Below are 19,010 nucleotides of genomic sequence, written 5' to 3' on the forward strand. Positions count from 1 at the left end.
TGAATAATATTTATTGCCCCCTTAATAAATTAACCCCCATACTAGATTATTATATATTTGTATATATAATTTTTTATTAACTTCATTTCTCAAAAACTGTCTTCACTTTTCCATCCTTCGAAGTCCATCTATCCGCATCTATCCTCCCTCTAACCTCGAAGTGTCATCCCCCCCCCCCTCCCATGTGGCTCTTCCACCACATATATTGACCACTTTAATACCTGGCTTCTTCACTTCTTCTCCTCTGGCATGTTCTCCATTTAACATCCCCATTGGTGACTTAAATATCCACACTAATATAACTCAACCTGCTACCTCTAGACTTCTCGCACTTACCTCCTCCTTTGGCCTCTCACAAAGAGGGCCATACACCAAGACCCTATTTTCACCCAACTCCCTACCCAATCTGTCTACTCTCTTACTATCTGATCACAACTTACTCGGTTTCTCTACTGTTCTGGCTTCAACCACTCTGGCAGTCCATAAACTTATAAACCCACACGGGAATCTTATACTTATCTCTTTCATAACTTCATATAAGGAGATAGAAACCGCTGCCACCTTTTACAGCACCACTTCAACCCCGGAATCTGCAGCTTCCTGCGCTCTTACTACAACCAGAGAACCTGACTGGCAATCCTGGAACACCAATCTCAGAAAACATCTGAAGCAATTTGCCAGGAGTGATGAACGGCATTTGAAGACATCTCTCTCCAAGGAAAACCTCCTGTAATACAAATAGTCGGTCTTCATTGTACAAATCTGCACTTAAGTCTGTTAACCTCTTCCCTACGGGTGGCGTAATAGTACGGCCCGGCGTCGAGTGCAGGTGCATGGAGAGGGCTCTCGGGCTGAACCCTCTCCATGGCCGGTAAGTCTTTGCTGGATAAGTCTTACCGGTGCTAGCACCGTTCGCAGGTGTTATCCCGCCACTCCCCTTGGCGTCATCAGGGAGCGGCGATCCGTTGCTATGACAGCTTTGGGTCTGTCTCGTTTTAACCCATTCATTACATTGCTAATTGCACATTGTAATGAATGAGGAGGAAAATCCTCATATACTACCATACCGTAGAATGGCGGTATATGGTATGATCAATTAAACAACCTAGGGTTAAAGTACCCTAGCGGGTCTGAAAAAAAGTAAAAAAAGGAAAAATAAAAATAAAAAAATGGACAAGAAAATTATAATAAAAAAACATAAAAATTCAAATCACCCCCCTTTTCCCAGAATTTATATATATATATATATATATATATATATATATATATATATATATATATATATAAACAGTAAAAATCATAAACACATTAGATATTGCCCCGTCCTAAATTCCCGATCTATTAAAGTATGATAACGGTTTTATACTGTGTTTAACCTCGTAACAGAAAATAGTGCCCAAAGTAAAAAATGTCACTCTTTTGCCATATTGAAAATATATCTATACAGGTGGTTTTAATTTTTGTAAATGTATGAAAACATTATAAAATTTCTGTTTTCATTATGCAGAAAACAAACCCTCACTGAGTTCTTTATGTGTAAAAATAAAAAAGTTATACTTTTTTGAAGGTGGGGAGTGAGAAATGGAAATGAAAAACAAAAAAGGGCATTGAGGGGTCAAACAAGATTACTTTATCAATCTTATACCTTACGAGTCTAACAACTCCGGATAATCATTTTCTACCTTTAACTCCCTACAGTACCTCCACCCACCTCTCTTATTTGAGCTGAGGATTTGGCTTCACATTTCAAAAACAAAATAGATCAGGGAAAGTTTCAACCTCCAATCTCTGCAATCCATCCACAATATTCAATGTTCCTCCGGCTTAACTATCTTCTCTACTCTTACTGATGAAAAAGTTTCCTCCATGCTGTTAAGCTCAAGCCTCACTACTTGTGCGATTCCAATTCCATGACATGTTATCTCCAACCTCACCACTGTGCTTATCCCAGCTCTAACACATCTCTTTTTCTATTCAATGGCAATATTCAGAATCCCCAGGAGCATAACTAGGAGAGTCAGGGCCCCACAGCAGACTTCTCCACGGAGCTTTGTTTCCCCCTCAGAAAATACACATATTTGTATACTCACACATTTATACAATTACACAGATCTGTCCCAGTAGCTGCTGACCACATAGGGGATATAAACGGCAGGAATGAGAGATCTCTAGTCCTATTGTACTGCAGTCCCATCCATCTCCACTCTCATAATATGTATATAATGGAGCACATCCTCCATTCTTTAGCATGTCAGGTCAGATGATGGGGCACCCTGACACTGCAGGCCCCATAGCAGCTGCTATGGCTGCTACCAATGTACTTAGGCTATTTGGTTTGAAATTACTGTAACAACATGTCCGTCTGGAATTATGCTCCTACCTGTCCTCCAATTTGCTCTTTCATAAACTACAATCTGGCTTCCGAAACAATCACTCTACTGCGACTGCCCTGGCCAAAGTCTATAATGGCCTACTATCTGCAAAGGCCAAACAACACTATTCTGCTCTACTCCTTCTTGATCTATCCTCTGCCTTTGACACTGTTGAGCATTCTCTCCTGCTGCAGAAGCTATGTTCCCTTGCATTGCAGACCTGACCCTTTTATGGATCTCCTCCTACCTCTCCAACCCGACATTCAATGTAAATTACTCTCAAACCACCTCTCATCATCACTGTTCAGACCCCACATAGATCTGTCCTCTCTTCTTCTTTGTCTTTTCCATCTACACTTCTGGCCTTTTTCTCCATCTACACCTCCGGCCTAGGACAGCTAATTAAGTCCCACAGCTTTTAATACCACTCCTATGCTGATCTATACAGATCTATATCTCTGGCCCAGATATCACCTGTCTTTCAGCCAAAATTGCAGAATGTTTAGCCTATCCTCTTTCTTCAGTTCCTATTTTATCAAACTTAACATGGAGAAAACAGAACTTATAATCTTTCCTCCACCTAATGCATGCCTGCCACCAGACCTAACCTTTTCAATTCAAGGCTCCATACTCTCCCCATTGCCTAAAATCCACTGCCTTGGAGTCTTCTTTTACTCTGCCTTATCCTTTAAAACTCAAATCCCGGCCAATACTACAATCTGCAGCCACCATCTCAAGAACATCTCTCTCAATCCAAAGTCTAAAAAGTTGCAGCACCATTTCTCCCAGGTTAACTCTACCTCCAGACTAATTCATCTCTCTCCTCACGTCTCCTCTGCCTCTCCTCCCTGCCAGTTGGTCCACTGTTTACCAATTGCATAGCAAATTTAGTTTAAAATAATAACCATGACCTACAAAGCTGTCCATAACCTGTCCCTTTCATATATCTCTGAGCTAGTCAGCCAATACCAATTCATGGCTCCATACTCTTCACAGTCTCTAAACCTCACATCCAGGCCCTTACTACAATCTGTAGCCCCCATCTCAAGAATAGCTCTCGCAACCGACCCTTCCTCATTCCAAAGTCTACAAAATTGCTAGTCCATGCCCTTTTCATCTCCCTCTTGGACTACTGCAATATCTTTTCTGTGGTCTCCCAGGTTACTCTCTAACACCCCTTCAATATATACTTAACTCTGCCTCCAGCCTAATTCATCTCAATTCTCTGCAGCCTCTCCTCTCTTCCAGTTGTTCCACTGGTTACCAATTGCACAACACATTTAGTTTAAACTAATAATCATGACCTACAAAGCCATCCACAACATGTCCCCTGCATATACAATCATGGCCATAAGTTTTGAGAATGACACAAATATTATATTTTCACATGATCTTTTGCCCTCTGGTTTTTATGTGTGTTTTTATTACATAAATGATTACATTATTACATAAGATACTTTTATTACATACATAAATACAAGTGTAATCATATTATGAGTTACAAAAGCTTTTATTGACAGAATGAGTTAATGCAGCAAGTCAATATTTGCAGTGTTGACCCTTCTTCTTCAGGACCTCTGCAATTCTCCCCGGCAGCTCTCAATCAACTTCTGGACCAAATCCTTACTGATAGCAGTCCATTCTTGCACAATCAATGCTTGCATTTTGTCACAATTAATTGGTTTTTATTTGTCCACCCGTCCCTTGATGGTTGACCACAAGTTCTCAATGGGATTAAGATCTGGGGAGTTTCCAAGCCATGGACCTAAAATCTCTATGTTTTGTTCCCTGAGCCATTTAGTTATCACCTTTGCTATATGGCAAGGTGCTCCATCATGCTGGAAAAGGCATTGATCACCAAACTGCTTTTGGAGGGTTGAGAGTAGTTGCTCTTGGAGGACATACTGGTACCATTCTTTATTCATGGATGTGTTTTTAGGCAAGACTGTGAGAGAGCCGATTCCCTTGGCTGAGAAGCAACCCCATGAATGGTTGCAGGATGCTCTACAGTTGGCATGAGACAAGACTGGTGGTATCGCTCACATTGTCTTCTCCAAACAAGCTGTTTTCCAGATGTTCCAAACAATCGGAAAGGGGATTCATCAGAGAAAATTACTTTACCTCAGCAATCCACTCCCTGTACCTTTTGCAGAATATCAGTCTGTCCATGATGTTTTTTCTGGAGAGAAGTGGCTTCTTTGCTGCCTTCCTTGACACCAGGCCTTGCTCCAAGAGTCTCCGCCTCACAGTGCGTGCAGATGCACTCACACCTGCCTGCTGCTATTCCTGAGCAAGTTCTGCACTGCTAGTAGCCCTATCCCGAAGCTTAAACACTTTTAAGAGACGGTCCTGGCGTTTGCTGGTCCTTCTTGGGCGCCCTGGAGCCTTTTTAGCAACAATGGAACCTCTCTCCTTGAATTCCTTGATGATGCGATAGATTGTTGACTGAGGTGCAATCTTTCTAGCTGCGATACTCTTCCCTGTTAGGCCAGTTTTGTGCAGTGCAATGATGACTGCACGTGTTTCTTTAGAGATAACCATGGTTAACAGAAGAGAAACAATGATGCCAGCCTCCTTTTAAAGTGTCCAGTGGTGTGATTCTTACTTAATCATGACAGATTGATCTCCAGCCCTGTCCTCATCAACACCCACACCTGTGTTAATAGAGCAATCACTGAAACGATGTTCGCTGCTCCTTTTAAGGCAGGCCTGAAATGAAGTTGAAACGTGTTTTGGGGGAGAAAGGCAAATATTGACTTTGCAATTAATTGCTGATAAGCTGATCACTCATTATAACATTCTGTAGTATATGCAAATTTCCATGATAAAACCTGATGCAGTAGACTTTGTAAAAATTTACATTTGTATTATTCTCAAAACTTTTGGCCATGACTGTATCTCTGAACTAACCAGCCAATACTGTCCCACACATAATCTCTATATCAGTATAAACATATACTATTACTAAAAATATGTTAATTACAATCATAAGAAGCATGACAAACTTTGGAATCAATTTGTAATGTGAGTGCAGAGTCTAAATATAAATTATATTGTGTATTTAATTTTTTACAATCTGTATGAAACTTGTGCCTATTTTATTTATTAAGTGACTGCTGCCATGAACTTCTGGGCCACATCCCTATGCTTGCTGATAAAGAGTTTGCACAGTTTTCACAGGTATGACATTGGCCTTGAATATATCTAAATATCTATGTAAATAAATAGAGTGCATTTGTCACAGAAAATCTTAAAGTGTAACACTGATTTCATAATGATTTTTTACCAAATTGCACTATGTGACTACCCTTTTAAAGCAAACAGAATTATGCCCATATTGTGCTGTTCATCATTTTCTTTCTAAGTTATTTGTTAGAAATGTTTCTCAGCAGTAGTAAAGTGGGCTTCCTTTTCTTGCTCTAAAGCTGCTTTTAGGACTCATGATGATTTGCGTTTTCTCTGGATGTAATGTAGCAGATAATCCAGTAAAATTTCTACAAGTAAATAAATGAAACTCTGTATAGTAGATACACACAGGATATATAAAATGAAAAACCTGGCACTTTTAATTACATGGTGGAGCATACAGCATGTAATAAGTAGTAGAAAACAGCAGTGAAACAATTACATGAAGTGTTTAGTCTGCACTGTGTGGGTTAAAAGATTTACTGCTGTAAAGATATTTTACCATTTTGCGCCGATTTTCCCTGAATTGCCCCGGGATTTTGGGGCAACGGCGCAGGCATGCATGCAACGGAAATCGGGGGCGTGGCCGTCGGAAAACCGTCGGATTTGGACAAACCGCCGTCTCCTATGGATTAAAACCACCGTTTTTTCACCACATTTTTTTGTGCTGCCTTTTCATTATTTGTTACTTGGAGAGTCCTCCCTTGCCCGGACTCAATACGGCTTTGCACATAACTTCAATTTTTGTGACTTTTTTGGGATATTTGCCGTGCTGCTTGGACTTTTCTACATTCTATATACCGTATTTTCTGGACTATAAGACGCACTTTTTTTCCCCAGAAAATGGGGAAAAAACAGTAGTGCGTCTTATAGTCCGGATGTAGCCTGCAGGAGGGGATGGAGCTGCGCTCTGCCAGCTGATGCTGGTAGTAATCGCAGCCCTTCACAGTGAAGCGCAGCGGCTGTGCTTAGTGCCGCTCCTCCTCTCAGCCCTCCACTGCTGGAGGGAATGGAGGGCAGCTAAAGCTTGCAGAGCGCAGCGCTTTGTAACTCATATATATATATCGATGTCCTCCAGCTTTGTGGCAGAGCAGCAGCAGTGGAGAGAGAGGGGGAGGAGAAAGGCACTAGCTCTGGCCAATACCCGCTCGGCTTGTAAGTAGCCCGGGAGGTTCAGAGTGAAGAAGAAGATGAAGGCTGCCGGCAGTGTGTGCAGAGGAGCCTGTACATGGCTGCTGCAGTGTCTGACCTGAAACTTCTCTCCGGAGCACAGGATCAGATAAGTGTTAGTGCTCCCTTCCCCCTGTCTCTGCTCTCACACTCTTATGTAGTGGCTGCTGTCTTTTGAAGGTACCTTACCCCACAGACCAAGCTCTTGTGGCCATCGTACAAGGACTGTCACCTCCTGTGTCCCCTCCCCATAGATTGTAAGCTCTTGTGGCCATTGTACAAGGACTGTCACCTCCTGTGTCCCCTCCCCATAGATTGTAAGCTCTTGTGGCCATTGTACAAGGACTGTCACCTCCTGTGTCCCATCCCCATAGATTGTAAGCTCTTGTGGCCAGTATACAAGGACTGTCACCTCCTGTGTCCCCTCCTCATAGATTGTAAGCTCTTGTGGCCAGTGTACAAGGACTATCACCTCCTGTGTCCTCCTCCTCCCCATAGATTGTAAGCTCTTGTGGCCATTGTACAAGGATTGTCACCTCCTGTGTCCCCTCCCCATAGATTGTAAGCTCTTGTGACCATTGTACAAGGACTGTCACCTCCTGTGTCCCCTCATCCTCCTCATAGATTGTAAGCTCTTGTGACCATTGTACAAGCACTGTCATCTCCTGTGTCCCCCTCCTCATAGATTGTAAGCTCTTGTGGCCATTGTACAAGGACTGTCACCTCCTCTGTCCCCCTCCTCATAGATTGTAAGCTCTTGTGGCCATTGTACAAGCACTGTCACCTCCTCTGCCCCCTTATCCTACTCATAGATTGTAAGCTCTTGTGGCCATTGTACAAGGACTGTCACCTCCTCTGCCCCCTTATCCTACTCATAGATTGTAAGCTCTTGTGGCCATTGTACAAGCACTGTCACCTCCTGTGTCCCCTCCCCATAGATTGTAAGCTCTTGTGGCCAGTATACAAGGACTGTCACCTCCTGTGTCCCCTCCTCATAGATTGTAAGCTCTTGTGGCCATTGTACAAGAACTGTCACCTCCTCTGCCCCCTTATCCTACTCATAGATTGTAAGCTCTTGTGGCCATCATACAAGCACTCACATCTCCTGTATCCTCTTCCTCATAGGTTGTAAGCTCCTGTGACCATTGTACAAGCACTGTCACCTCCTGTTTCCCCTCTTCTTCATAGATTGTAAGCTCTTGTGACCATTGTACAAGCACTGTCACCTCCTCTGCCCCTCTCCTTCTCATAGATTGTAAGCTCTTGTGACTATTGTACAAGCACTGTCATCTCATGTGTCCTCCTCCTCCTCATAGATTGTAAGCTCTTGTGACCATTGTCACATATGCGCATACCTATACAGCCCTGGTAACTCTTGAGACCCCCTGACTACATGCCAGCATAATTCTATCTAATGATAGACGGCGGTGTCCAGGAGAGGAGGAGGGGGTGACCGCTGCTCGCCCCTGCCCCTCTCCAAAGAGGAACATGGCTGCACCGCACCGTCCAGTTACTTTACTGTTACTTTATTAAAAATTTTAGCATACTATTTGGGGGAAAAAACATTTTTTCTTATTTTTCCTCCTCTAAAACCTAGGTGCGTCTTATGGTCTAGTGCGTCTTATAGTCAGAAAAATACGGTATATATATATATATATATATATATATATATATATATATATAAACACACACAATTAGATGTGGCATTACATCAAACATGTTTTATTTCTTTAGGATATCGGTCTTGCATCGCTAGGAGCATCTGACGAAGATATTGAAAAACTGTCAACTGTAAGTATTAAATTAATTGCACTTGCACTTACAATTGCACATACAACAATTACAATGAAATATTTTACAATGTTTAAAAAAATCACTTCATTTAGAAGCTGCAGTCATTTTTATTATTTACAATAAATTAATTGAAATGTAACAGGGACCAAAATAGAACAGGCTATCCTTACTTGTAAGACACAATTAAATCTCAGTTCTGTTTTTTTTTGCTTAAAAGGCTGTTCTCATTTCAGAAAATAAATATTATTATTTGTGTAATGAAACGTTGGACACATGGTTCACCACACGGGTGCATGGCGCATTATAACACATGGCTCTAATTATTTCAGCTGTACTGGTTCACCATTGAATTTGGACTTTGCAAGCAGAATGGATCTATTAAAGCCTATGGCGCTGGCCTCCTCTCATCTTATGGGGAACTCATGGTAAGTATTTTAACTATATTCTTAAGAGTAGCGGCAAAAATCATCAAAATTATTGTTAAATCTAGAATAGAAAGCATGAAAAAAAGAACAACTGTGAGAAATTTTTCTACCATCAAAATCAATGAATTCTTAATATGCGTCTATTATACCATATCCTTTATATGAAAGACTACACAATACTCAGCTTACTTATGGGCAGCAATATTTCATCTTTCCCTGTACAATAACATTATACATTTCAAACAAACATGTGAGGGCTCTACGTGAAGTATATGAACATCCTAAATCCTGCTGCTTCTCACGCACTAATAAATGAGGGTCTTTAATAAAAATGGTGAAACTTGTATTTTGTAATGTTCACATCTGTGTTAGAGGAATTCTTTTTTGGTAAAATAACAGACCCCCAATTCAACCCTATTATTGTAATTGGGTTCTTATGGAACATCTTGGTGCCATCATTTTAAGCATAGTCACCTTCCTTGGGCTCTTGTGTTGCAGAATCAAGGAAAAAGCTAGCATGTGTGTGAGACTAGCCTACATCCAGTAACTATACTTATGTGTAACAAAAAAGACAACTTTTGATGTGTTCATTCATCCATCAGACAAATAAATTCATGGAACCACACCTATGGACATTTTCCAATGAACTTACGGGCCATGATTAATTTTAAGGACCACATGCAGGTTTGGCCATCTCTGTCCACTGGTTATGGAATCAAAAAAAGAGAAGCCAACAGCATATGATGAAAAAAGGTTAAACCTTTATTCACACAGACATAGAAAAAACTGCAATGTTTCGATTTGCCATTAATCTATGTCTAGCACAGTTTTTTCTATGCCTGTGAATAAAGGTTTAACCTTTTTTCATCATGTTGGATGCTGTGGCCTTCTCTCTTTTTTTGTCTTGGACTATGGATCCTGCACACTAGGACCTTGGGCTGCATGCATCAAACAAACATGGGTTGCTGTCTTTTTTCTTGTTTTTGGTTATGCAATCAAATGTATTTCTCCCCATGTATTTCTGTGGGCTCATCCAACGCTGTGGTTTCTGTAACCTTGTGTGTGAGCTGGGTCCTCCCATAGAAGCCTATTGGAGTGTGAAAAATACAGATGCCACACAGGTGTCATCCATATGCCAAGCGTATTTGTGGTCAGTTGCTAAGTAACCCTTCATGGGACAGGTGACAAGTGAGTGACATCGTTTGCCAGCCTTTGGTTTTTTTTAGGGGATCAGCTACATACATATACAGATAAGATATGGATGAAATACTTAGGATTCTTCTGTGAACATATGGCTTAAAACTATAAAAATTATTACAAATATTTTTACAATGGGACTGAATTCATGTGTTGTGACTTTTCCCCGCTGCCTGCAAATATGGACAAGAGATCCGTGGTTTGAGGACACAGAAAACAAAGGTTTGAGTGCAGGGGGCCTTAAATTATATTTCTATAGTTTTCTATCTTTTCTCAATATCTTTGATTCTGGATTAAATAAAAGGATATTGATTATTGAAAAATCTATGATTGTGTATTTTCAGTATGCTTTATCAAATACGCCTGCTCTTAAGAACTTTGATCCAGAACTTACAGCAGTTCACCCTTATCAAGACAATTCCTATCAGCCTGTTTACTTCATATCTGAAAGTTTTGAAGACTCCACAGTAAAACTCAGGTAATAATGTCCCTAGAGTAATGTGAAATAAGAAATCAATTCTCAGCCCATGTTCATCAACGTTCTCAACAACGTGTGGTAAAGAGGTAATGAGCATGACAGACATGCCTTTCTTACCATTGAAATAAGCATGCATAGCGGGTATCAGCTGCACAATGCAGCTAATATACACAGCTGACATAGGTCACATAACTCCTTAAGTAATGCCATTAAACGTGATGGCGGCACTTATCCATCCTGCTGCTATGACAGCCAGGATCCTAACCAAGGGGTCAAAGCAGGATCTATAAAGGTTCTTTTTCATATCTAGTAATTTTACAATATACTGCAATAGTTTAGTATGGCAGTATATTGTATAAGGCAGTGATTTTCAACCTGTGTGCCGTGGCACACTAGTGTGCCGCGACACATGGTCGGGTGTGCCGGGGGGAAATTTCCCCAAGTATACTGCTGGAGTACTAAAAGTACCAGCTCATATGCTGAGTATTTTGCCAACAGTTCATATACTCAGGCAAAAGCTCATATAGTCAGCATTATTGGTGGGCATTACCTTGGCGGTGGGCAAATGCGGGAGTCTCTCCGCACTCAGGATGATGCGCCGGCCTCGGTGACGTCATTTTGTCGCACGAGGTTCAAAGCTTGGGCATGTGTTATTGTACACGTCTCCTACATTGTAAGAAGCCGTGACTGCGCATCGCTGCGCATTGCCGGGAAACAAAACACAGGGGGCACCATAGTGTCCCCTGTGTTTTGTTTCCCGGCAATGCGCAGCGATAGTGTCCCCTGTGTTTTGTTTCCCGGCAATGCGCAGCGATGCGCAGTCACGACTTCTTACAATGTAGGAGACGTGTACAATAACACATGTGCAAGCTTTGAACCTCGCGCGACAAATGACGTCACCGAGGCCGGCGCATCATCCTGAGTGCGGAGAGACTCCCGCATTTGCCCACCGCCAAGGTAATGCCCACCAATAATGCTGACTATATGAGCTTTTGCCTGAGTATATGAACTGTTGGCAGAATACTCAGCATATGAGCTGGTACTTTTAGTACTCCAGCAGTATACTGCATATAACAATGAGAAATACTATAGTCATGAGGCTGGAGCACTACAAGTACCAGCTCATATGCTGAGTATATGAGCTGGCACTTGTAGTCTGGCCTCATGGCCTTAGTACTTCTCATTGTACCCCTTTATTTTGCAGTATATGAGCCACAAAATAATCAGCACCATATTCTAAAAAAAGGGAGAAACTGAGAACTGTTGAGGAAGAGCTTTGTGTGTGTCTTTCCACCATTCCTGCCAGGATATCCCTTTTGTGTTTATCGAAACAGGCCCAGGTTTCACAATGAGTGAGTAAAATAAATTTAGAATCTATATTATGAACTATATGTATAATATGTTTTAGTGTCATTTTGGTTGGTGGTGTGCCCCAGGATTTTCTAAGTATAAAAAGTGTGCCGCGGCTCAAAAAAGGTTGAAAATCACTGGTATAAGTGATCAGACCCCTAGGGTTCAAGTACCCTAAGGGACTTAACATACAAAGAGCCAAATGAGGAAACTGGGCTCACTCTCCACCAGGTGCATAATTTTGAGGAGGAAGTTTTCTGTTTCTTGTAACAGTAACAGCAATTAAAAAATAGGATTGGCGCTCACTGGGTCCTGTAAAGTCTTTAGGTAACTTTATTTTTCCAACTCGCTGGAACAGGCAAAGTACAATTAAAAGAAAAATGACATCTCCATCTGATGCGTCAGGTCTTTAGTAATTTTACTGGACACAGTGAGTGTCAATCTTCTTTTTTACCTGCAGACTTTAAATACAAATTAGAAATTACTTTGGAGATGTATTTTAATTGTACTTGAATAAAATTACCTACCGATTTTACCGGACCCATTGAGTGGCAATCCTCTTTTTTATTTTCTGACTTTAAATGCAGTATTAAAAAAAATAAAAATAAAACCCTTTAAAAAAAACTAAAAGTTCAAATCACCCCCTTTCACTAGATCACAAATAAAAATAAATAAGCAAACAATCATAAAAGTGTGAGGTATTGCCGCGTACCAAAGTCCCATGCTATCAAAGTATGAAATCATTTTTTGCTAGTGAAGAATCCCGGCAAACAGCGATTAATATCCGAATTGGCACTCTTTCACCATTTAACAACACATAAAAATTTTAAAGGTTCGTACAGTCCCATAAATGGTAAAATGTACACTGTTCATATACATCTGACACCGGTCCATACACTAAAGTATGAAATAGTTATTGGTGTCAGAATATGGCAAAATGAAGACATTTTTTTTATTGTACAAAAGGTTTTCATTTTTTAAAAGCTCTTAAAACTTAATAAAACCTATATAAATTTGGTATCTCCCTGATCCTACTAACCCAGAGAACAAAGAATTCATTTGGAACATACAGTGAAAGTTGATTAAAAAAAATATGGGACTTCTGCTAACTATTTTCCTGCTTGTCACGGTGGCCCCAGACCCACATCGCGGGTCGCGGGCTCCCCCGTGCCTCACGTCCCCCGCCAGCATCTCGCAAGCGCAACTCACTGGTCCCGGCTGCTGCTGCTCCGTCCTCCTCGGCTGTGTGCGCGCGTCCCCGACTCCTAGGGCATGCACGCGACGGCACGCAGACTTAAAGGACCAGTGCGCCACTAATTGGTGCTGGCCTTTCCTTGGTTAACTATTTAACCCTGCCTCCTCCTGTTACCCTTGCCGGATCTTCGTGCCTTGTGTCTTAAAGAAAGCTGAGTCTGATGCCTAGTGCTGTTATTGAGATTTCCCATTGTGACCCTGGTTCCGTTTCTGACTTCGCTCCTTTGCCACCTGCCCTGACCTGGTGCTACGACTCCGACTCTGATCCCATGCTGCCCGTCCTGACCTCCTGCCTGTCCCTGACTACGAGATTGCCTGCCGTTTCTGTACCTCGACCTTGGCTGCCACTGCGGACAAGTCATGCCTGTGGAAAGACCTGGTGGTACCACGCCGCAGTAAGTCCAACCCGCTTTGCGGCGGGCTCTGGTGAAAACCGGGTCCCACTTAGACTCTGGTCCCAGGTAGTGGCCTGTGTCATCGTCCGCAGTGGTTCAGAGGATCCACAACCTCTAAGCCTTACACTGCTCCTCACAATTCTTACATTTTTGAGTAATAACAATGGAGATACAGTCTGCCTACTACTCCACAGTAAGACTGGCATAATCATTGTTTTGCATTATAGCTAATTCTGTTGTTTTGGATGTGAGTGAACTGATTATTTTTCGTTTAATAAAAAAGCCCACAAGGATACGACGCAAATGTGTTTTTTCATCAATTTCACTGCATTTGCAATTTTTTCCAGCTTATTAGTAAAAGCAATAAATATAAAATACTGCCACAAGAAAGTTAAATTTGGAAAGCAGAAAACAAGCCCTCATACTGCTTTCTACATGAAAAAATTAAAGAGTGGGGGGTAAAATGGAATCACAAAAATCGTCGGCAAAGGGTTAAGAGTAAGTCAGTGGTATTTTACTAACATATGAAATCAATCACCATAAATGCATGAAACATAGTCCTAGGCTTTAAATCCATGGCTTGGTTATATGTAATGTGTAAATATCTAATCTGATCCTGAAATCTACATTTGAATGTAATACAGTTTAATACAATTTCTAGCAATCATAGACACAGTATTTTCAAACTGACAAATATTTTGACTTATTTCCCAGACAATATGCTCTGAAGATGAAGAAACCATTCTGCCTGCGGTATGATCCCTTTACTTGTAGTGTTGAAATCTTAGACACTTTTCAGAAGGTCCGGACTGCCCTCTGTGAAATAAATGAAGAACTTAAAAATCTTTGCTCCGCACTTGACAAGATTTGTTAAAATCCAATAATAAAAAAAGGGGTTTTAAACATAAGGTATAGATCTTAACAGAGAAATTGTCATGTTTTCATGATCTGAGATTTCATCTCCCTTTAAGGGGTTTGCCCTTTTGAGAAAATTCTCAAATTTCAATCCCCTAGTGATTTTTACACAATAAATATCATTGTTAACCCCTTACTTTACAATTTTACTCATGTTACTCATGTTTTACATCCAAACACTCAGTGATGGTCAGTGTAAGAATCCAGAGTGTGGGCGGGGACTCTCTAAACAGACACTTAGTGAACTCTCTAGTTCTGTGAGCTGACAATGTGGTTAAATTATCAGGGTGCATGTTTATAAACACTTTAATTCGTTTTTGAACATTGTACTTGTATCTGACACACAAAAAGTGAGAGATAAGACACATCAGAGATGAGAGGTGATGAGACCCATGAGATGCATATTACACATGACTTTCTCCCCTCTACTATCACAGCCATTAAACATTGTCAGCTATATTACATACCTCCCTCTCTCCCTCTGCCCAGGATAAAGAACTTACCTGCCTGTTGCACTCCTCACGCTGTTTACATGTCGACAGGACATCAATGTCTGTGTCAGTGAGTGAGAGCTGGTCCAGGAATCCAAGGGGAGGGGCCCCTGCAGGGACCAATGAGCAGAGGGAGAGAGCTCCGTGAAGCCTCAGGCAAGGTTGCTGACGACCCTAAAGTCAGAAGATACAGGGTCTAGGCTAGGGACAACTGAAATTGTGTACACCAGGACTGATAGACAGGTTGGACTTGCATCTGTGAAATGCTGTATTTTTGTTAATATCAATGAATTAGAGGATGTGTTATTTTGTAATCCTGAGTATATTTAAGAAACTTGTCTTCATGGGAATACCCCTTTAACATTGGCTAGAAATCTATGTACATTTGTTAAGCCTTGAGCCTACTTACTTTATACAGTATATGGATAAAGAATGTTGTATCAAGCTCACTATTTTGTGTGTATTTATGTTCTGTCCTCTCTTTTATTTATTTATAAACATAACCTGTCACCTGACCTTATTGTTCATAGAATAACAATAATGGTTTATCCTTATTTATAGTTATATCTTGTTCCTTAATAATCTTATCTGGAAGTTTATGAGTAGTAAGCCAAATGGGTGTTCCGCTAAAGAAACAGGATAGCATAGAAAATATTAGCCAGAATTGTTAATTCATGAGGAATTAAATTTCTTTCTTAAACTGACATGGACAGGTCACTCCAAGTCAGTCAAAGAAATGGCAACTTAATGTATCATATTAGCAATTGGAATCATTAAGTTAAAAAATTAAGTTGAATGTTTTTTCTTTCAATAAGTTGCTTAAGGCCCTGCTAATGATCCACTATAGTCTTCTGCTGGAACGTGGCAATTGGTGTTCACTTCCCCTCCAGCGCCACCACTGGTTAAACAAAACGTTGCAAACTGCCCCTGGCTGTGGTCCTCCAGAGTGAGAAAGATTCTTTTTATATTACAAATTCGCCCTATTACTGCTTTGTGAACTGCATGGCTTCATATGTACAATGTCCATCCATGGCTAGGTTTCAGATTATTGCCCATATTTACTTTTGTGAAAGCTGGATCTGGTTTAGAAACCATTCCAGTTAAAGAGGAAGTTTAGCAGTTAACACCTATCCGAAGGCAATGGCGGATCTTCATATAGGTGTTATGGGCGGGCGTCCGGAGCCCTATATGAAGATCTGCCATCAGTCTTTAAAAAAAAAACTATGCCCACTTTCCTGCTCCTTCTGCTCTTCTGGCCCAAATGCATCACTATGACGCAGCGGTGTCGCGGCCACTTGACGGCATATTTTATGCGCTGCCCGGGCCGGAAAAAGGAGAAGACGGAGCTGCGGGGCCGAGGAGTAGAAGCTCGAAGGTGAGTATAGCTTTTTCTAAATTTTTTTTAAGAAAGCCTGGCTGTGGACATAACTGTAATGATGGAGGGAGCAACTGAAGTGGACATTTCACTAATAGGGGGCATCTGTGGTGGACATTTCATTAAAGGGGCACCTGGAGTGGACATTTCATTAAAGGGGGACCCTGCTGTGGACATTTATGGAAAGAGGGACCCTGCCGGTGGACATTTCAGTAAAAGGGGACCCTGCCAGTGGATATTTCAGTAAAGGGGGACTCTACTGTGGACATTACATTAAAGGGGGACCCTACTGTGGACATTTCAGTAAAGGGGGACCCTACTGTGGACATTTCTGTAAAAGCAGGCTCTGCTGTGGACACTTCAGTAAAGAGGGGCTCTGCCGAAGGACATTTAATTAATGAGAAGCAGCTGCATTTCCTACCCTAGGGGGTGTCCTCCACTCAATAACTTTTCCCTGTTTAAATTTAGGGACGGAAATTTAGGAGCCTCAAGTTATACGTGATTATTTAGAGTATGAGGGGGAGTTCAGCTGCATGATGCACAGAGGCCGGGGGGCAGCATCCACATCTCCAACACTGTCTGAAAGATCTAGTATGGACAGCAGTCGGGGTGGAGGGTATCATGCAGTTCGGGAATGTCAGCTTTTGTAAATAGATGGGTTATAAGAGCACGATTGTAGTTCATCATTACTTTTATAAACAGTACAAGATTAAGGCTATAGAGTAGTACTTAAGTCCTAACATCCGGACACATGTTGGTTTGGATTCTGGTGGGGGTCCTAGTCGTGTGAACAACCCAGGGCACATGGGACATTTAATCCACCACTGTATACAGGATAGGGGATAAGAAGGTGGTGTGTGTCTGACTCCTGGGACCCCCACAATCATGAGAATTTAGAGAACAGATATACCATTCTCACTAATGCTTGGAACAGTAGGTTGAGCATGTGCCCTGCCACTCCATTCACTGACTATTTACTCAGCTATCTCAGGCACAGAGCATAGAATGGAGCAGCAGTACCTGGCACTCCACCCATTAGTAAGAATGAGACATGGGGGTGTCCCAGTAGTCAGACCCACACAATTACTTTGTTATCCCATAAACTATAGTAGGGGGTTTACTTCTAAATTTGGGACAACCCTTTTAAGTTTTTAAAATCTGGAGCATTGAACTGTCTAGGAAAAGAGTTATTATAATTATTATGGTATTCATATGTTATGTAGTATAATGACCCAGTTGACAGAGGCTGCTGTGCATTCTGGGAGATGTAGTTCAAGAACAGCTGCAAAGTAGACAGCTTCCATGTGATCTGTATATAATACACCGTATATGTTTGAACACTTAGTAAGCATTATATGTGCAGTGTTATGATTGTATCACTCATTTTTTATTTGAGTATGATGACCTATTTTATATATTTACTGAAGTAGAGAGGGTGGATGTGATTATACAATCTTGGCTCTAGCTTTTGGCAGTCACACATCTCAGCCAGATGTTCATGTCGTTAATATTTCATGTTTACTTTGCAGAATAAAATGAGAATTATTATGACTTAAAAAAAAATAAAGCATTCATGTGGGGAAAAGTTAAAACATACTGAATGAAGTCTATATGGGAAACAATATAGAATTTTTCCACAAGGTGTCACTGCAAATGCAAGATTGACATGAAAACTGGGAATAAGACTCAGAGAAATGGTGGAGCAAAAGAGCAATTTTCCAATAGTCTTGGAAAACTCTGGACCAGCACAGTCCAATAACTACAGCCAATTAGTGGGCCATAGTAGTTAGGAAATTATTTAAACATCCCTTAAAGTGTAACTCTGCTGTCATAATTAATTTTACCAATTGCTTTAATGCGAGTGGCAGAGCACACATGCATATTGTTGTAGCCACCGACAGTGTTGTAGGAGTTACTGTGCATGTGCAGAGCATGCAAGAAGAATCCGGCAGCATGAATACAGTACTCACCTTCCAGCACTTCTTGCAGCTCCTCTTCTCCTTTGCCAATGCAGTGGTGTTTCTGCCACATTAGGTCATAGTGTGTAACTATATAATGGGAGGGCAATGTGCTGTCTACCTATATACTGGGGGGAAGTGTGCTGGACACCTATATACTGGGTGGGGGCAATGTGTTGGCTACCTATATACTGGGGGGGGCAGTGTGCTGGATACCTATATACTGGGGTAAGGCTGCTGGGCATTTCATTAGTTGGGAAGGCTGCTGGGTATTTCAATAGTGGGGGGAAGCTGTTACCAATGCATTTCCCACCCTAGGCTTATACTTGAGTCGATTTTTTGAGATTCGACCTGTACACACTACCTAGAATATGCCCTCTTTTAATGTTACAGTGATAATATTACTATAGCAACTGTAGGGAAATGTACCGCAATGTAGGCACCATACTGTCCCTTGTCTTAGGTATTGCATGTGCAATACAACACATCATTATGGGGCATAAAAAGAAGGCATCTCCCAGAGCCAAATCCAGCTTAAAGGGGTTTATCCGATTTAAATAATTTTTTTCAGGAATATAATAAAAATGTATGGCACTAACCTCTTTTTCAAGCCAATCAGAGGCTAAGTAGTGATGTGCCATATACTAGTC

At 41.3% G+C, this 19,010-nt stretch overlaps 1 protein-coding gene across 1 annotated transcript in view; it reads left to right on the plus strand.

The window, feature by feature from the left end:
- The window catches only part of LOC140126672 (tyrosine 3-monooxygenase-like), a 35,887-nt gene extending 20,466 nt beyond the window's left edge, over window positions 1–15,421 (plus strand). The window contains exons 9-13 of the mRNA XM_072146388.1: window positions 5,483–5,552; window positions 8,463–8,519; window positions 8,852–8,947; window positions 10,489–10,622; window positions 14,336–15,421. Coding sequence (XP_072002489.1) covers window positions 5,483–5,552; window positions 8,463–8,519; window positions 8,852–8,947; window positions 10,489–10,622; window positions 14,336–14,495 — 517 coding nt within the window. The 3' untranslated portion in view covers window positions 14,496–15,421. The remainder of the gene's footprint in view (window positions 1–5,482; window positions 5,553–8,462; window positions 8,520–8,851; window positions 8,948–10,488; window positions 10,623–14,335) is intronic.
- Window positions 15,422–19,010: the final 3,589 nt, after the last annotated feature.

This window comes from Engystomops pustulosus, chromosome 4, assembly GCF_040894005.1.
Source record: "Engystomops pustulosus chromosome 4, aEngPut4.maternal, whole genome shotgun sequence".
NCBI classification, from domain to species: Eukaryota; Metazoa; Chordata; class Amphibia; order Anura; family Leptodactylidae; genus Engystomops; species Engystomops pustulosus.